The sequence below is a fragment of the Lycium ferocissimum genome, chromosome 3, assembly GCF_029784015.1.
Source record: "Lycium ferocissimum isolate CSIRO_LF1 chromosome 3, AGI_CSIRO_Lferr_CH_V1, whole genome shotgun sequence".
In the NCBI taxonomy this organism is placed as follows: Eukaryota; Viridiplantae; Streptophyta; class Magnoliopsida; order Solanales; family Solanaceae; genus Lycium; species Lycium ferocissimum.
This window is the reverse complement of record NC_081344.1, coordinates 7725897-7747498: the sequence shown is the minus strand read 5'-3', so window position 1 is coordinate 7747498 and position 21602 is coordinate 7725897. Positions and strand designations below refer to the sequence as shown.

General features: G+C 32.8%; 1 protein-coding gene and 1 pseudogene across 1 annotated transcript; one reads left to right on the top strand and one right to left on the bottom strand.

Annotated features, from left to right (window-relative positions):
- The first annotated feature begins 5765 nt into the window (after window positions 1-5765).
- On the top strand, window positions 5766-9332 carry LOC132049531 (AP2-like ethylene-responsive transcription factor TOE3; annotated as a pseudogene).
- A 6865-nt stretch (window positions 9333-16197) lies between these two features.
- On the bottom strand, window positions 16198-18933 carry LOC132049530 (subtilisin-like protease SBT3). Its single transcript, XM_059440375.1, has one exon. It carries the CDS (start codon window positions 18639-18641, stop codon window positions 16344-16346), a length of 2298 nt encoding a protein of 765 aa, XP_059296358.1. The 5' UTR covers window positions 18642-18933; the 3' UTR covers window positions 16198-16343.
- Between the last annotated feature and the right edge of the window lie 2669 nt (window positions 18934-21602).

Below are 21602 nucleotides of genomic sequence, written 5' to 3'. Positions count from 1 at the left end.
ATCAAATAAAAAAAAAGTATAGTTGGTGGTTTTGGCAGACAATTAACAATCTTTTAATTCACTGCCCAAATTGAAATCCTGATTAATTCAAATTCGTGTGGTATAAGATTTACTAAAAGGAGAATCCTCCCTATCATAATTTTTTCTCATAATCAAAGGTAAAATTAAAAATATTTAATTAACGACGAAGGAATTAATAACTATCTCACCAAAATGTTCGATGGATTAACAATCTCTATCCAAAGGGCATAAGTATATGTGTATTATTTCCTCTTGTCTATAATTCAGTCATTTCTTCCTATTTCTCCTCCTTTTTTCTCTCTTTCAGTATCACTGGTCACTTCACTAAATTTCTTTAATTTTCCCATCATCTACAGCAATATTACTATACTCCTACTATTATATATACACAATGCACACTACTGTTGGAGGTTGACTGATTTGCACATAAAGCAGCTGGATCAGATAATAGGAATAACTTTATTAATTGGAATGAAGCAAGGAGTTATTAGTGAATAAATTAAGAATGACATTGATATTGTCAGATGACATTGATATTGTCAACTTTTTTGGGTAGTTTATTATTAGAGCTAATCTAAAGCTGAGATATATTCCATTGTAGATATTTTATCTAGGGGGTGAAATGATTTTCACCTCTAACTATATTTTAAAAATCACACTCCCTCTCAATTTTGAACAATAGACATTCTCTCCCCTTTATTCTAATTGACTTTTTTAAATGCCTATTTTATCCTTACATTGTCAACTTTTGTCTTCTTTTTTACTTCTTTAAGATCATGATATTTTTCATTTTTTTAATTTATGTAACAAATTTCTTATAAAAAATAAATATTATCTTCTAGGCGAGGAAAAAAGTGAAAAATACTAATTAAGTATATAAGTTAATGATGTTTTATAATAAAATAAAATAGCAGAATAAACAAAAACTTAATTTTATTAAAAATAATCAAAACTTTAATATTTGTTTATACAAGTGAAAAATAAACAGGTCAAAATAACTTTATAAATATATTCTATGCTGGTAATGCAAAAACAATTAAAAAATAGAGGCGAATTTTTAAAATTGATTTATTTATAATGTAAATGTATTTTATTATAATTTAAGATATATTCCATTAGTGACAACCAAAACTTGTTTATTTATAAAAAATCTATATATAATTTAAAGCTAGGCAAAGATAAGGTGATGTGGCACCTCTCTATGGACACCATTCCTATTTATTTATTTTTCTCATTTTTTTTGACATTTCTCCTATTTTTCCTAGCTCATGTGCTATTTTAAAAAAATGCAAAAGTCACTTCTTAAAACAATTCTTAACCTATGTTACTCACATTCTGCAATTACTCAATATTAATTATCATTTACTATGTTTCACTCTCTTTACTGTTTAGTAACCTTTAAGACCATAATTATTAACATTATGGCAAAAGTGAGGAATGAATATATGTTCTATCTGATGCACGCAGACCTTTTAGGAATTAATTTTTTTTTTTTTAAAAGTGCAATTAAGTAGCCATATAATCACGTTCATACACTGCCTAGCAGAAGAGAAATTTTAGGAAAAATAATAAATAGTTATTAATGAGGAACAAATTTATATTTGCTGCAGTTTAGGATATAGTTATTCCTCTTTCACAGATTTTCCATCCATAGGTTTCTCCAGACATGTAAGCTTCGATTAGTTTAATATTTCAGCTTTTTCTTTTATGAGCATTGCTATAAGGTGTTTCTTGAATAGCATAATGGTAAAATACTCTTCCCGCTCTTCTTCTTTTGTGTTTGGTTGTTTGAAAAATTAGAGTAATTTTTATTTTGTAATTTTATCGCATTCTTGTGTTGTAGGTTATACAAAAAAAAAAAAAAAAAAAAAAAAAATCATAGCTTTTGTTAAAGTTTGATGTGACGTTATTTTCAAGAATTGAAAGAGGCATGGTTATTAGTTACAACTTGGTGACTTACATGATGAGTAGCTGATGTTGAATGCTAGATTGAACTTGGAGAGTGCTGCAGTTTAATCTCAGTTTAAAAATCTCATAACGGTTTTTCGTTAGATAGTTGAGTGAGTTTTATTGTTCTTCAAAGTCGGTGATTTGCATTTTTTTTTTGCTTAAATGTTCGAAGACCCGGAATGATTTTATTGAATAATTTATTCAATGCTTTAACGTAGTTAAACATCACAAAGATTTGAAGTCTTGACAGCCTTCAAAATGGTGGCTTTAGTCATTACGGGAATATTACTACATTTATAATTGACTTAATTTTTTCGTTTTCTTTTGCTCATCGTTGGGTATTATTTTTTACAAATTTCTTTATTTTATCTTTGGAGTTGTAGTTTTTTGGGGATTTTAAGTCTATTTATTTTCGTATCAGGCAAATACTCCCAACAAGAGGCTCGAGGTTAACAAACACATGTTATATTCTTATGGTTGATAATCAAATTTAAAGTATCTCATGAAGAAATTCTCATAGGAAATCTTTTAAGAAAAAGTTGGTGAAGAACTGATAGTTGATCATGAACTTTGAAATGGAGGTGAGAGAAAAAAGAAAAACAGGTAGTCTGCAAGAAAGTTACGATTCTATTATTGATAGGCCAGAGTTTAGCTTTGTATCGCCATCAGATGTCTTGTGTCTCAAATTTAATTAGGAGTTTCAAATATGTGGTGACTAGAAGTGAAATCCAGGCTTTGATATCACTCAACCCCTAAATCACAAAATTTCATGTCGGTTTAGATCATGAAAAGATACTCATTCCCGTCTATTCAATGCCTCCGTTGGTTGTTTAGTAAATGCAATCTTCCTTTATATTATGTTTTACTCTCTTCTCTGTTTTTCTTTGCATTTTTTCATTAGCCAAAGGACTAAGCTAATATTTCAATGATGATCTGAAGGTTAAAGATATTGGAAGAACATTTGTGCTTGGCAATTTCCAATCAAGATTATCAATGACTTAACTTTGTCATAATCTTATGGTAATGTTATGAACGGGTCCAAAATTCTATGTTCTTATTGATGATAATAAAATCGTAGTTTTAGTTACTACTGGAGTAGTACTATTTTTATAATATGCCTTTACTTTTTTCCCTTTCGTTTAGTAATCAACAGGTAATTTCATTATTATTCTTAGATTTCTTTATTTTGTCTTTGGAGTTGTAACTTTTTTGAAATTTTAATTTTAGTTGTTTTTGTATCAAGTTCATACTCCTAAGGAGAGGTTCGAGGCTAACAAACACATGCTATATTTTTATTCCTTCTTTTTTTCTCCATGTTTACTTTCTTTCATCTTCAACATAACTTCAACTTCATGCTTATTAGATGTTAAGTTTTATTTTTCATCATTTACGTTGTAAAATTCCATTTCCTTTGGTAGGACCAATTGTTTTAAATTAAATGTAGGAATTTTATGATTATTCCAATTATCTATGATACATTTATAATTTTCCTTTTCATTAAATATTTTATATATAATTGTCAAAGAAATATATTTTATAACCGCGTAAAGCGCGGACATATCCAGTAGTACAAAATAAGAGAAAAGTGAAACTTAAATATACACACATACATACATAAATAGTAAATACATACTTACTGCATATAATAGTGAAATAACAATCATAAAAATAGCACTAAATTTTGTTACAAATTCATAAAAGTATTATTCTACTTATAATGTTAATGAACTTAAATAAGAATCTATAAGTACCTAAATTAAAAAATATATATTATATATAAATAAAAATGTATTACATGAATGGAGGATTGAAAAAAAACAAGGGTGAAATAGTGATTGCATAGCATAAAGGGGAGAGCGTGTCTATTGTTTAAAGTTGAGGAGGGAGTTTAATTTTTAAAGCAAAGTTGGGGGGAGCGGGGTGGTGAAAATTGGAATGAAGCAAGGAGTTATTAGTGAATAAATTAAGAGTGTATATTAATGCAGCAAGTGTATATCATGATTAAGTGATTTAATATAGTAAAAATATGCATTAATTAATCATGGTTAAAGTGTATATACAAACAAATATTATTCATCAATTCATATGTTATATACCCGATTAGCATGAATATTTACTCAAAAAATGAAGTACTTAGGAAAACATAACATTAGAGTTTATGTATAGGGGATTTGGACTGTTTTTCAATTATTTTACTGTCAATAAAATAGCTTAGTGAGTGATCCATAAATAATAATAAAAATTGGCAGTTAAAAAACATATCGAGATGTGAACCTGTCATTATTGTACTATTCCAACCTTCACTTTATCATGACTAAACTTTTTCGAGATAAGAGTTTAGGCATGTTCAGATAGTAGTTAGGAGAGGACAATCGATTCGATTCCTTTTAAGCATTTTCATTATGTTTTTAATCCTTAAAAGCTTTCTGTATAATATTTCTTATCATTGTCACAGGCAAATGTTAGTAAATGAAGTCCAATTTTGACAAATCATTTAATGCATGACTTGTAATTAACAGGTGTTGAATATTCCTAATAAGGGAAAAAGGTCCCTACTACTTCTATCTATCATCGGATCACATCTTAGGAGTGACTTGATAGTATCATTGAGCTACTTCTCAATTTGGTCAATACCATATAAGCTTGTCTATAGATTTTCATAAATTTGTGAAAAATTAATAGGCGTTTGGATATGAATTTGGTGATATTTCTTTTACAAAAAAATTATTTCTTCCGTCTTAATTTATGTAACATTCTTTTTTTTATAGTCCCCAAAAGAATCACTTTTTTTTGTATATATAAATTTAGTAACAATTTAACTTTAAATATACTTTTTTACCTCTATGAAATGATTTGTAATCATACAAATTTCTATGATATGTTTTAGACTATAAAATTTAAAAGTCTTCCTTTATTTCTTAAACTTCGTGCCCAATTAAATATCCTCATATAAAATGGGACGGGAGGAATAATATTTAAATTGAAGTTGAAAAAATTGCTTGAAAATAGAACATGCATTTCATTTGAAAAAATAATGAAGTTTTGTGAGAAAAAAAACTTTTTTCTACTAAAAAAAGTAGTTTAAACCAGTTTTTCAAACTTGAAATCTCACCTTCATATAACCAGATAGTTATTTAAAAAATAAGTGAAATATTCGTAAGTCCAAACGGGCCTTTAAAATCATTCGAGTGAGCATCACGCTCTACGTCGTGGGAGTACAAAAGAATTTCATAACACTATATAACAGGAAGCGCCCTCTGCTTTTGGAAGTCACATCAGGAGCGAAGCCTGGATAAAAAATTATATGTATATATCAAAATTAAAATTTTTTTATATATGTGTATATATATTTTTTATTAAACTTTTGTTTTTTTTATATTTTTCAACATATTCGGTGAAAATCAGGCTCCGCCACCGAACCACACTGTTATACTTCCTAGGCACCCAACAAAATTTCCAATTATTTTTTTACCATTAGAGAGTGACAAAATTCCTTGTTACCACTGTAATCTCCATCTTTTTTTCCTCCGAAAACAAATGCAATTCTCATTTCATCACACTTTTTCACTCTCTCACTCTCTCTCTCTCTATATATATATATTAGAATGTGTACATACGCAAGAAATGCCTTTGTGTAGTGTGTGAATGAATGGAACATTCATAAAGTCGAATTTGTTTTCAAATTAGTGCTCATTCATTTTAACACGCGACTAAAAATATAGGTTAAAACAAATTAAACCAAAAACAGAGTGTATATATATATATATATATATATATATATATATATTCTTTCTTCTTCATATCCATTAGCCATTTTCCTGTATCCCTGGAAACCCAACTGATCAAATTCCTCATTCTTTAATTAACTTCTTTCCTTTCTTAAATTCTCGTTCTGTAATTAGTAAGGCACCCATTTGATCAAATTTACTGTAGTGTGTAATTTTGAGATGTTTGACCTTAATCTTACTTCTGATGATGTTCCTCTAGAATTCACTCAAATGGAAACCTCCAATAATTCCTCCATTGATGAGCATTCATGTTATGCATTTGATATACTGAAATCCAATAATGATTACGAAGAAACTGGGGATCATGGTGGATTTGTAATAAAGGAGTTGTTTCCATTAGTGAATGAACAGAGGATCTTTAAAACTCCTGAGCTGAAATTACAGGTAAATTTTCACTGATGATCACATAACTATGACTTTTTTTTTCCATCAAAGTCACTTAACTATGTTTACTAACATATACGTTGGGTAATACTTTTTTGATAGGCGAAGAAAAGTAGAAGAGGACCAAGGTCTCAGAGTTCTCAGTATCGTGGAGTTACATTCTATCGAAGGACTGGAAGATGGGAATCTCACATCTGGTTAGTCATCATCACTTTGTATTTCAATATTCTAGTGGTTTACTAGTCACTCTTTAGTTCAATTCCATTATGGTATTTTACTAGTATCTTTTTTCAAGATTTATGCGAAAATCAATCAACTAAAGACAATCACAAACTTGTTGAGGTGGATTATAGATTTATATGAGATTCATCACAATGTAACTATTTTTATGCTAGTCTTCAACCTACCACAACCCTCTTCATAGTCCTCTTAACATACTGAACTTTATGCTTGAGATCCTCTTGACCTAGTCATGCTTAGGACCCAGTAGAGCTAGTGTTCTTTCAATGAAGTTGTCTCCGTATGACCTATAAGTCACGGGTTCAAGCCGTGGAACCAGCCACTAATGCTTGCATTAGGTTAGGCTGTTTACATCACGCCCTTTGGGGTGCGGCTCTTCCCCGGACGATGCTTTGTGCACCCCGCTGCCCTTCTTTCGATATACCAGCCGTCAAACCACTGCAGCGCTCTTCACTTATCCATGCTTAAGGCAGGACAGAACTTTTGTTCTCTCATTTTTTAACATACTGAACTTATGCAGTTATGAACTTATGCAGTTATGCTAACACCTACACGGAGTTGCTTAAAAAAATTACTGAACATTTTAAATAGCAGTTGTTTCTTGGGTTTATTAGGTCTATCTAGCAGCAATAATGAGCTGCTTTTTAAGTTTGGATAGCAATTCGTAAATGTTTTATTACCACTCTGAGCAGCTTTTTTATGGACTTTACAGGGATTGTGGGAAACAACTTTACTTGGGTAAGCAACTATATTTATAATTAACCTCATGTTTTATTGGTATAAAGTTTATTCCAGCTTTATTCATGAATTGATTTGCTGACTGCTAGCTTTGTTTTTGCATTTGGGACTTGTATTCACAGGGGGTTTTGACACTGCACATTCTGCTGCTAGGTACTATATAATGTAGAATGAGTTTTATCTTAACTCCATTTGTTGGTTTTTTTACTTCTCAAGAGAAAGAACTTGGATAGTTATAGTACTGAGTTTTTCTTTAAAAATTGCAGGGCATATGACCGTGCTGCAATTAAATTCCGAGGACTTGATGCAGATATCAATTTTAACATCAGTGATTATGAAGAAGATCTGAAGCAGGTTGGTTGAAGTTGCTAATCCCGTCATTACTTCAAGTTGAAGTCCTTTTCTCAATTAGGAATATGATTGCTGTTTAATGTAATTTTCTTTGACTGGCATGTAGATGAAGAACTTTAGCAAAGAAGAGTTTGTGCACATACTTCGTCGTCAGAGCAATGGCTTCTCTAGAGGAAGTTCAAAATATAGGGGAGTCACTCTGCATAAATGTGGTCGATGGGAAGCAAGGATGGGGCAGCTTCTTGGAAAGAAGTGAGTGATCACGTGTTTCAACGTGGCTTAGAAATGTCGCACTATTATTAATATGGCTGTTTCAAGTTTCTCACTGTCTAACCATATGATAGACTGATCTTTATAAGCTAGAGGGAGTATTGCTAACCAGTTACCTTACATTATGTGCCTGCAGGAATATCTATCTTGGAGTGTTTGACAGTGAGATAGAAGCTGCAAGGTCCAATGATCATGACCTGACTCTTCATTCCTTTTTATAGTATATGGTTAACCTCTCAACATTGACTGAACTTGGTCTTTGGCGCTTGATCAGGGCATATGATAAGGCTGCTATAAAATGCAATGGGAAGGAGGCAGTCACCAACTTTGAACTAAGCACATACGAAGGGGTATTGAGTTCTGAGGCTGATATTAGAGGTAATATCAAGTCTTACACACTTTTCCAGACACCGCCTTTATGTTTGTCTCTTTTTCTTTTAGCTCTGCTTAGCTGGTTGAACACTACCAATCTTTACATTTGATGCAGGCACAAGTCATAATCTTGATCTAAATTTGGGTATATCTCCCTCTTTCTATGCTGACAATCAACATGGAAAAACTAGCCAAATTGGGAACTTTCAGCATATGCAAACTCAGTATCCCCTCCATTGGAATGGATTGAATGGCAATCTCTTACCCACATTTAAGGTATTCTTGTTAACACTGCTTGGATTATTTTCAATTCTTTTGCATATAAGGTTGGTACACTACTCGAGTACTCGTAGCCTTCATTACCTAGTTTCATCTACATGTTGCTTGTTTATGTTTAATTCAATTTTGAAGCAGTTACCTTAATTACTGGATACGAAACTTGCAGTCAGCCTAAACTCCGTAATTTCCCAGTGATTTCGGAAGCATCATCTTTAATAGCAATTACAATTAGATTAACCTCCTGTATATATGTAGTTTATAGTCTGGGTCAGATAAGATTCTCTTTTCCTGCATGGTAAGTGTCAAGTTATTATCCACTAGCTCAATGTATATGTGGTTGTCTTTGAATTTAGTTAGCACAGTTTACCTAATAAACATCCTATGATGCCTCCTCCAGGGAACAGCAATAGAGAAGGGCATGGAAGTTGACACCTCCTTAAAATGGATGGGGCAAGACCAAAATACTTATGGTGGGAGTCCCGCAATGCCACTCTTCTCTACTGCAGCATCATCAGGATTCGGAAATTCAGCAATCAATGCACCCTCAGCTGCCACTCATCAACTGCCCTTTGGAAGTGGAGGGCTACCTTACCACCATTCACCGTCACTCACCAACATGAATCTTTCACATCATTATTGCAGGAGCTGAAATAGTTGGTTGGTAAACCTATAACGACCACCCAATATCTTTTCTTGGTTTGATCACGATGCTTGTACCAGTAGGACAGCACATCTGACTACTACAAATTGAGTTTAGTTCTCTTAGTTAGGAGATGAAGACTGAGTTTTTAAACAATTTTTGCTTTGCAAAGTTTAACTAGGCTAAGAATCTTAACAGAGATTAAGTGTCTGCAAGGTGCTCATTGGCAATTTTCTTATACATCATGTATTGCGGGGCCTTGACGGATATGACTATTATTGATGAGAACGTTTGGTTCATTTTCAAATGTCTTCCTTCTTTTATGTGGCTTATTAAACCTTCTAAAGAGGCTTCCTTGATCAAACTTGGTTCTTGAAATTAGCAAGAACCGCTAATGAATTTGATCTCTTTCCCCTGCTGAAGCACACGGTTGTCAGTAGCACTAACTATGCAATTTGGACATCTTGTCAAAATTTGTGTTCTTTGGCGCGACTTTTCCTTGTAACTTAATATGGTGATAACTAGTTGTTAATTTGTTGCTGCAGCTAGTAGAATCAGCCTAAATACAGCTAGAAGTATGTTAATGAGTTGATTTTGACCTTGTGCATTTGACCAGGGCACTGAGTGAATGACATGAGCATTAATGTTTTTTTCTGCAATTTGGAGAATTTGAATGAAGGGAAAAGAACTGATGAAAGTGTTTTAATGGTGAAAAATTGTTTTGTTGCTTTACATGGTATTGGAAGTACTATCATACCTCAGCCTTGATTTCTGAATCAAATACTAACATGATTTTTGTCCATATTTGTAAGTGTTAGAAAGTAACGACAAAGTGTGAGAAGAAAAGGCCAAGCTTGCGATTTGTACCCTTCCTCCTCAATTATTTGGAAGTGACTGTATGTCAATTACCTCAACAACTTTTTAAGATTTGCACATCAGGAACTATTTTTCGGCTTATAATTAACCTCCTTGCAAAAAGTCTAAACGACTCCCTCGATAAAAATATAGTGTGTGTATATGTCAAGTAAGTAAAGATGCATGTCATGTATCTGCACGTATACTTTTTTAACTTAACTATGGTTGGTTAAAATTATCACCTCATTAAATTATTTAATTATGTTAGGTTAGCAAAGTTCGGTGTGAAATACATAATTCAAACACATGTCATGCATCTATTGATTTGGTGTAAGCATCGGGTGCGAAGAAGTTGTTACCTATATCACACCATATGTATTCTTAGCTGGAAGTATGTCTGTGATTACAGAAATCAGAAAGCTACTATACAGTTCCATTTATACCCACAATCAAGCTCATAAGCCAAAGCAGTGTTAGGTTTGTATATCGTACAGTAATGATCTTGGTGGTCTTATGAATAATTTAGTAGGCGTTTGGCCATGAAAATCAAACATTTTTCACTTTATTTGGTATTTTGGAGTTGGAGTTGAAGATGGAGTTGTGTTTGGTTATAGTTTTGCAAAAGAATATTTGATTGTTTGAATGTATTGAAAATGAAAAAAGTAAAAACAAGCTTTTTTTTTGTTTTTCAAATTCCAAGATAACTCAGTTATATATTTGAAATTTCCATGCCAAACGTTGATTTTCAAATAGAGTGAAAATGTTTTCCGGAAAAAAATGAAAATTTTTGATGGCCAATCGGGCCCTAATCACCTGTCAACCAAACATTCAACTACAAACACATGAATGCATGTATGACAAAATGACTAGAATGTGTTTAAATAAATAAATAAAATATACATACTCCTCCTCTGTTTCAATTTATGTGATACACTTTACTTTTTAGTATGTCCCAAAAAAATGATACATTTCTATATTTAGAAAAATTTAGCTGAAAACTTTCACTTTAACCCTTAATGAAATGATTTACAATCACACAAATACTTATCATTTGTTTTAGATCACGAATTTCAAAAGTATTTCTCAAATTCTATGTCTAGTCAAATTATATCACAAAAATTGAGACAGAGGGAGTATCATGTATTTTATTTAATTGCAATAGGATTAATAAATACAAGAAATTATTTATTAAGATAATAGTCTTTGTCAAAAGAGTGCCTTGTGTTTCCTTAACACATTATTTATACCCACTAGGCAGGCAGAAGTACAAATTGTCAGCTCGCTTACAAAAGAAAAACTTCGAAATACCCAAAGAATGCTGTTTGCATAGTCCAAACAGAGATAAATCTGTACACTACAGTAAAAGTGCATTTTTAACAGTTAACCACAATCTTGACTCTCCTACTATTTTTTCATGTAACTCCTGTACTTATCTAGTAACGAGTCCTTTCCACTGTATGGCATCTTTTTTTTTTTTTTTTTTGCCGAATTTTTGATCCGATAATTTGAATTCACGTCAAATAGAGTCACTTCCAAGCTGTTGGATATAGATTTTTTTTTTTCCAACATATTGTTTCATTATGCATTGGATTGATTTGGTTAGTTTTTTTTTAATTAGTTTTTCAAAACTTATAATTTTTTATAAAATATTCTGAGATATTTTCTAGAATAAGTAACATAAAAACTAACAATTTTCTTTAAAAGGAATGAGATTGACATGAAAAGACATTATGGAAAACACCCTTTTTATTTTTACAATTTTTTTTGCTAAGACTAATATTTTATTATCATTCCTTTTACAATAGTGATATTGTGATTTGAATTGGAATTTCTTGATTATTAAATATATCTAAAAAAATTAATAAGATTTATGTTCAAAAAACTGAAATGGCTGATTGACATTGCACGCGCTATAAGGAAAAGAAGAAGGGGCGTGGTAATGTTAAGCAGTGTATAAAAGCAAAATCCTCGCCCAATGCTATAGTACCTCTAAATGGAAAGCCCACTGTAATACACAATACTCTTACTCGTCAAAAAGATTAAGATTTTCGCGTTTTTTACCTGTCCAAAAAGTTATCTCTTTCTATATTTAAACAATTTAACTTTATGAGATGATTTACAACCACATAAATATCTAAAGCTTATTTTGGATTACATTTCAAAAGTTTCTTTATTTCTTAAACTTTGCTTAAATTAAAAGAGGACAATTTTTTTGGGACGGAAGGAGTACCATATTTTATTTTTGCGCGGATTGGCCTTTAAACGCATTAGTCTTTAATTTTTGTGTCTGCCGTTTATCTAATGAAAATATCCAGATATGCTTGGTCGACATAAGTTTCGTAATATTTTGTTTTCGGAAATTGAACTTTTGCCTCATTTGGCATAAGTTCTGTAGGGATTAAGTTATGTAACAATTTGTCCAGTATTTTTCAGATTATATTGAATGTTGAAAGTTTTGCCTTTTTCTGACGTAACTTGTGTGGATGTGATACTACATAAGCTGAAGCTAAACACTAACTATGTCGAGCGAAATATAAACTTATGCTTTTTTCAGATTATGTTGAATGTTGAAAGTTTTGTCTTATCCGGCATTACTTGTGGGATGTTACGATACATATACCAAAGCTAAATGCCAGCGATGCCGACATAATTTAATTTATACCGCGTCAAAAATGCTATAGGACAAAAATTGAAGACCATAAATTTAAAGGGAAAAAATTAAAGACCACCCAGAAATTGGGACATTTGTGCGCATAACCCCATTAGCAATTTAGCATATGCATATAGGGTCCTTTTCAGGGTCTTTTTTTTGTTTTTCCTGTTTCTACGTAATTCTCATGATGCATTCCAGTCTTACTTTCCCCATGCCATAATAGACTCCTTCAAGATCTTTTAGGTCTTCCATTGAAGCTTTGGTAAGTCAGCTTTTCATCTTTACACGTGAAACTCTTTTTTTTCTTTTCTTTCTCCAAGTTTTTCCTGAAAATGTCATATTTTTGTATTTGAAAAATAATACTCCCTCCATCCCAATTAAAGTGTCTTAGTAGGCGTTTGACCATGAATTTTGAAACCATGGTTTGAAACCCCAAATTATCCAAAAAGGCATGATTTGAGGTTTGAAACCATGGTTTTAACTTTTTAAAATATAAAATTTAACCATAAATTTATATTTTGTAAAAAAAGACTCATAAGTTGGTAGATATTTTTAACAATTATCCCCAACAATCATTTACCAATCTCATTAACTTCCACCAAATTTTATTTGTGTCTATCAACCTTTTAATTTTGTAAAAGAAGACCCATAGTTTAATTTTATTTATTGAACTAAAATTTGATCAACTAATGTTGTATTTTTAGAAAGGTCTTCTAGTATTAATTTTGAGCCGGTTGTTATGAATTAGCGTATTAATTTTGTTATGAACTATGACTTGCTCATTTGATAAGATTGTATAAGAATTGAGAATATTTTGATAATTTTTACAACTTGTGGGGTTTTTATGTCTATAAGAGAAAATACTCTTTAAAATATCCAAATTACATGTCCAAACGTGATTTCAAACCATGTCCAAACGGGGCCTTAGTTTCTGATTTGGTTTGTCAAAAAAAAATGTCTCTTTCTATATTTAGTAAGTTGACAGTTCAAATATCATAGATAGAAAGTTTATAACCACAGGATTCAAAGTACATTTTAGTACATTATACAGATCTTTAATTTAGAACCACAAGATTCTAAAGTCTTTCTTCATTTCTTAACTACATGCCTATATAGTCAAAATAATACACTTAAATTGAGACGGAGGGAGTATGATCTTATTGTTTTTATTTTACTCTCACTGAAATGACTTTTGGTACTTGATATAAAATGAAGTTCGCATTTTATAGGAGAGAAATATAAAAAAGATGTGTAAATCTCATCACGTCTTTAGTTGTGGTAAGGAAAATTTTGATAAATCATGTATATTTAGCTTACTTGCTGAAGGTCTTCATCTAATTTTTTAAACTTTTTGCTTCATCAAACACTGTTGCATAAAATAAGAGAAAAAAGTACAATTTTGGGATTGTGACCTAATCTATTGGGTTGGTTGGTCTACATATATAAAAAGTTAAATATTTTTACACGTATAGTCGACCAAAATTTATAATCTAGTGATATGAGTGGTAGTTTCTCACACAATAAATGTGGATACAATTTTTTTTTTTTTATAATTGTGATGTTCGGGCTAGCTTGTACGTAACTCGATTAATTCCACGGGCTACCTACTACGCCTCCCAGCAATAGTTCGATTCTCACTGTCCCTTTTCCCACATCTTATGTAATAGAAAATACTAACAAAAAATATAGACCATTCCAATATTCTAATTGATGATGCACAGAATTCTCATAAGCGTTTATCCCTTTTCCCCTTGGCTCAGAACATGATTCAGCATGCAGCTAGCTAGTCATCTAGAGTCTACTGTGAAAAAAATCTTTGTATTCTGTATAAAGCGTGTAACTTTTGTAGTGTCGTTTTCTAGCTGAGTCTTTACTGCTGTTAGTGTTTTGACTATTGACATGATAGTTGTTGTCTCTAGATAACTTCCTTTCATCTTTTATCACTATTATATTTCCTTCTTGATATGGTGAAGTGCATGCTTTTGCTGCAGAAGGGATCTTTCTATCCTGTTTTAGGTTTCCCAAGTTAATATGGAATTATTAAAGATCAGTTGAATATTAGTTTTTTCTTAACTGTGTAAAAAATATTTATATCGTCACTCAGGGCTGAATGCTCATCCGAATCCTTTTCGCCGTAAAATTAGACTATATATGTATATTCAACTGATATTCTTTTTATGTGTATATAATAGATGTTGAATTATCTTAGTTTTTTTGCGTTTACTTCTTTATATTTTGAAAATCCCCTTAGTGCCGTCATTATTGTCAGTACAGACAGGATGGTCATACTCGGGTGTTAATATACAAACTCAGAAGAGGTGGCTACATTGCAAGTCTCATTATTGAACAAATTTTGGACAATTCAGCTTCTACTGACTTTCCAAAGGGAAGAAACATTAGTTACATAGTGAAAATAAATGTGGAAATCTCTGCTTTCTTAAAAACTTGTGGGTTTCATGTAATGTTAAAGAAGATAGACATATGGCTAAATGTCAAAAGCATTTTAAGCACAAAAAAGATGATGCCATTGGTAAACTGGAATTTCTTCTAAGAGAGTCCTTTAGTTGGCCAGCTTAATTTAAGATGCTATTGCTTAGCTCCACTTTATACTTATGGGATGGAACAGATTAGGTTGTGATCCAATTGTTTTTCAAGAACCTTAGGCTATGATCCAATTCTTAGCTATTGTTGATAGGAAGAATTTTTGAGTTTTGGCTCTGAAGGTTGTCAATAACATGGTTGTCTTTTGTCCTGTTGATGAATCTCTTGAAATTATGTTATTGATAGCTTTTGATCTGTAGGTGATGTGTTCAAACATACCTGAGGTCAATGGATATGTACTGAAAGGATAGCTATTTCCAGGTGTTGTTTGATCATCGCTAACTTTTAATCAATGCAAGATTTTTTATGCGATAATTTCTTGTTGACAAGGAAATACTTGCGCGTGCAGTCTCCATGTAAAGCCTACTGTATGAACGTTGCTACTGATTAATGACCCCTGTTACCGTTCTTGGCGGCTAGTAAAGATCTCCCTTTAATGTCTATTACTCTATTAGCAGAAATGGAATAGAAACCTCTGCCCTATAGTCATACTTAACTACTTATCAACTAATGCAATAGTGGTATGCACAGTTTAGAGCTTCAAACTAGACTTTAATCTGTCAAGGTACTACTATAGAACTCAGTACTGTATGTTTTCCCCTCTTCAACCCATATGACTGAACCAAAGTTCATTGGTTTTCTGTTTTGGTGTAGCTCTGCTTGTAATAAATGTCTGGGAGTGCAAAGAAGCTATAGAGTTGTAAGCGCTACAAATTTTCTAATTTCCTCGTGTGAAAGTTTATTAACATATCATTTGTTGGCTAGGGCAAGGGGTCTACTCAATACTTGTCAGTTAAACACTTCTTTGCATCAACATACTGTATTGTTTGCGCGAATTTGAAAATTACCTTTAGTTTCCCTGTATAGGTCCAAGATAATCTTTTCTTCCTTAATCGGATTAGAATTTCAGTTATACTAGCACTGCATATTTTATGCAGCCATAGATTCTCCCATGAGTTCAATAAGAGGATATACTATTTCATGGTGATATCTGCAGAAAACATCTAATGATGTGAAACATCTGATGACTTTCGGTTCTGTGTAACAACAAAATGTTAAAGAGCAAGAAAGCCATGCATTATTGATGACCCAACAAAGACATATATGTCATGAATTGTCAACATGTTTCCAGCTACTATAACAGAACTCTCTTAGAGCGTTACAAACTTACTAGTGCAACAGTTTTGTCAACTGCAGCATTTCAGGTCCAGGCGTCAATCTCTGGAGCTACTACTATAGGACTTCTTACAGTGTGATGACCGTTCTCTTCCACCCAAGTGATTGAACCAGATTGTGCTTGGTCTTCTGCATTGCCTTTGTAACGTATGGTCAGAGTGTAGTCCTTCTTCTGATTTTTCTTCTCAAACACCAAGGTCCGCGGTGAGATAGAAATTGTCGTGTTTTTTGGTTCTCTCACTTTTGCTTTATACTTAACTGCACCAGCTCCAACATTCGTGACTGTCCTCCTGAATTTCTGCTCCAACCAAGTGTAGTTACCAATTGGGCTAAAGAGAGCAATAAATGATGGGTAATTGATATCAGTGGATGGATTTGAGCAGTTGTGCTTAGCTGATGATCTAGCAATGGATTTGAATTGTGCTTCTGTGAAATTCATAGAGCAGAGAAGGTTCACGTAGTCTTGTGGAGTGGCATCATATATCAGGCCTGGATCAACAGCACGGTTTGGATCAACGAGTCCAGCTCCCATGGATAATGATGTGGCATATTTCTTATCATCCGCGGCTTTGATGGGTTTTGCAGTATTATCCAAAGGGTTGGCAGTGGTCATCATGGCAGACCGAATAGCTGACGGACTCCAATCAGGATGTGCTCCTTTCAGCATTGCAGCGATTCCAGCAATGTGAGGAGCAGCCATGGAAGTACCTGATAAAAGACGGTAATCACTATCTAAAAATGTATTGACACCAATAACAGCAGCTGAAACATTCGATGGCCAGGCTGCTAAAATTAACACTCCTGGTGCCACAATATCTGGCTTTGCAACTTGCAGATAGCTTCGTGAGGGGCCTCTCGAGGAAAATGCAGAAACAACTGGAGCTGGCTTTACATCAATATGTGTTTCCTGGAAACTGATGCTGGCTTTAGGTCTAACACTTTTGGTTGCATAGTCTATCACTCGTTTCCCTTCCTTGGTGCTTATCACAGCTCCACGATTTGTAAAAAAATTGGATGTCAATACATCTGGATCATCAGAAATATAGATGGCTCCTCCAAATCTTGACTCTGAGATAGCCGCCATTTGTTCCTCTACTTCTACTGCACTGCTATAACAAATTATGATGCTACGTTCAGCATTAGGGATTTGGGGTAATTGGTCTGATGAATCACAAGTGGATAAACTTTCATTCTTAACGAAAGCAAAATCCTTGATGGTGGTTCTTACCGGAAACAAGCTAAATCCAGCAATCTTTAAGCCATTCCCAAGAGTTAAAGTCCCGGAAAATGATCGGTCAGTGCTGCATGATGCCACGGTAAAGATCCAGGGGACTCCATTGGCTAAAGTTCCCATTTCAGGACCATTATTTCCAGCTGAAGCAGAGACTAAGACACCCTTCATCATGGCACCAAAAGAAGCTATTGCAATAGAATCTTTATACAATGGAATATTATCCCACCCATAAGAAATTGTTATTATGTCAACACCATCTGCAACAGCTTGGTCCATAGCAGCAATTAAATCAGAAGTAAAGGTTCCTTCTTCAAAGCTAAACTTATACACAGCTATCCTAGCCCGTGGGGCCATACCTCTTGCTGTTCCAGGAGCATATCTGAAATATGAGACTCCTTTAGCAAAACTACCAGCAGCAATGGAAGCAACATGAGTGCCATGACCATTAGTGTCTCTGGCAGAATTCATAGAAATCTTCACAGTAGGATCGCTAGCCAAAAGTCCCTTATTGAAATAATTCGCTCCAATGAGTTTCCTGTTGCACATTGAAGAATTGAACTGTGTTCCTGGCTTGCAAATTCCCTTCCACTTTTTGGGAACTTCAAATAATCCATCATCACTGAAACTGGCAGATTCTGGCCAAACACCAGAGTCGAGTACACCAACGATCACATCTTGACCAAAACCAGAAGCCGGCCATAGCCCAGAAGCAGGATTGAGCTTAAGAAACTCAGAGGTATAAGTTGTGTGAGCTTCAACAGTCCTATCTTTATAAGCCGAAAGGAAACCTGCTGAAGTCTTGAGGGATTCAAGCTCATCTTTAGACAAGACAGCACTGAATCCATCAATGACATTGTCATACGAATAAAGAAGTTTTGGAGCTGGATGGTGATCATTTTTTGAAATGGGAACTTCAATCTTGATGGTATCAATAATGGAAGAATGCCAGTTCTGATGACTAGCAAAGATTTTAGGCATAGAAGATTTGTCCAAGTGGACAATGTAAGTAAACCTCTCTGCTGAGGTTCCTAACAATAAAGAAGGACGAAAAAGAAACCAAGAGAACAGAAGAAAAGGTACTCCTAGCATAGTTTTTTCTCTGAACTTTGTGTTTTCCTACCATAAGAGAGCCTCCTCTTAATATACAGCCATAGGTTGCTGGTTTGGTGAAATAGATAATGCAATTTGACCAATTGGTTAGCTGTCATTTTCCAAGACTTGTTACTTTCTTTGAAAGAGAACAATGGAGTACTAGGAATTAGTTTCAGCCAGTGGACCTGAGGATATATTTGCTAGTCTATTAATGTTGTGTGCTTACTGTATACACACTAAACAGGAAAAATGTTAACCATATTTTTAAGAATCTTAACAGAAACTATGTGACTGTGTGCTCATTGGCAATTTTTTTCTACACCACATATTGCCGGTGCCTTGACAGTTTTGACTATTATTGATGAGCAATTTGGTTCATTCTCAAGTGTCTTCTTTTACGTGGCTTATTAAACCTTCTAAAGCTGGCTTCTTTGATCAAACTTGGTTCATGGAATTAGCAAGAACTGCTGAAAAATTTGATCTATTTCACTGCTGAAGCACAAACTGTTGTCATTAACACTAACAATGCAATTTAGCCATCTCGACAAAATATGTCTACTTTGGTGGCACCATTTAACCTTGTAACTTAAAATGGTGATAACCAGTTGTTAAATTTGTTGCTGCAGCTAACAGAATTAGCCTGCATGTAGCTAAATTTTTAATGAGTTGATTTTGTTAGTCTAAATTAGAGTTTTTTGTGCAATATGATGGGGCTTGAATGGAGGGAAAAAGTAACTGATGAGAGTGTTTTAGTGGTGAAAGTTTGTCCTGTTGCTTTACAGGGTAGTGGAAGTACTATCATATGCAATCCTCAGCTTTGATTTTAGAATCAAATACTAACATGATTCTTGTCCCTATTTGTAAGTGTTAGCAAGTAGGGATGAAGTGTGAGAGGAAAGGCTCTTTACAATGACTCTCTATTTGTACACTTTCTCCTCAATTATTAGAAAGTGACTGCATAATAATTACTCCCTCCGTTCCAAAAAGATTGTCTTAGTTTGATTTGACACGGAGTTTAAGAAATAAAGGAAGACTTTTGAAATGTATGATCCAAAACAAACATTTGATATTTGTGTGGTTGTAAATCATCTCATAAAGTTAAATTGTTTATAAATATAAAAATGTGTCAATCTTTGGGACAAACTAATAAGAAAAGTAAGACAATCTTTTTGGGACGGAGGGAGTACCTTATTACCATATCGTGGGATGGATTCCTCCAAACTAGGGGTGGCATCATGACCTGTCCAACCTACTCAAGTGACTTGCCTATTTTCGCCCAATCCATTTCCTTTCATCTAAAAATTGGGCCGATATGTAGCCTAAATTGACCCATAGAAACTTTGTCAAAAGATTTTCAAAAAGATTTTTTTTAATTAATATGTTATATATAGCCATAATAAGAAGGAAAAAAATAGTTTTATTAGGCACTTAAGAAATTATAAAAGAAAAACAAAGAAATTAAAACTTACTAAGAATTGGGAGGGTTGTGTTATGACCCGCATTTAGCCAATTTTAACCCAACCAATTACAGCCCAAGTAATAAATTTTGGGTGAATCAATAACTGACTCATTTATTAACACAGTCCATTTTGACCGCCCATGACATCTCTACTACAAACTTATCAAGAGGTCTCGGGTTTGATCCTGAGAATGAAGTTTTTGTTGGTAGGGAGTGTTTCCCCTACAATAGAAGTTATGCCATGCGAATACGCATTAGTCGGGATCCAAAACGAGTACCCGAGTGGAAAACCAAAAAAATTACCTCAACACCTTACTTGATTTCTACATTAAGAACTAGTTTTCAGCTTATAAAACCCTCTCACATAAAGTCTTCATGACCTCACTAGAGTAGCGGAAATACATAGGCCTCAAGGCGATCAATTGAAAAAATAACTATATATGTGTCAATCATTTTTTTAAATATATAATATGGAATTAAATCTTGATTATTCTTAGTAAAATTCTTGATTTCGGCACTGGTCACATCAATCTTGATTATCCTGGGTGAAATCTTGATTTTGCTCAACCTCGACCTACACAAGTGATTTTTTAACCCACATTTTGAAAAGTTCTTGTAGTTTGAATTGTAATCTCCTGGTTATTCAATTGTATCTTAGAAATTAATTAGATTTATGATTAAAAAAATTTAAATGGTTGATTGAATTGCCAACTCATTTAATTGCATTAATTTTATATGGACTAGCAATACAGGTGGCGCCCCCTTTAGTATTGGTTTTGGCCGATAACGAACGTGTCTGGAATTACCCAGATGTTTAAATGGAATAAAGGTTTGAAAGAAGTTCGGGTGTCTGTGATGGAGTTTGGCTAAAAATATAAGAAATATATAAATAACGAACGTGTTTTTGAAATATACTAATATATTTTTTTTTAAATAGATTAAATATATATGTATATATAGTGTTATTTTTCAACGAAGTGGGTTCATATGAACCCACTTGAAACCACATAGGACCGTCCCTGTGTTTATTCACTTTAATTAGCAGGTCTTTAAGGTTTGTATTTTGAAAATAACTTTTAAAAACATTCTAATTGTTATTATATATAACAACATATAAAAAATATATTTTATGTACCATTACTTTAGTTATAATTAGAAAATGGAGTTTAAAAATTAAAAACATATGATGGAATTAAGTCTTTGAGATGGAAAGAGTTGGACTTTTTTCTCATTTTCATGATAATGAAAGTTGTTTATCGATGTGAAAAAGAAAATTAGTAAGAATATGAGGGAAAATTAATATTTTGATTCTAGATTTTTTCTTTTAAATTCTTTAATATCTTATATATATCAAAAAGTTGATATCATTTCAATTAAATAACTGTTTTAGATCCAAACATAAGAACCATTGTTGTATATATTGGATTTTTTAAAACAAAACTAATAAAATATTTTTATTAAATTAATTAAAAATATATTATAATTTTTTATATTAACAA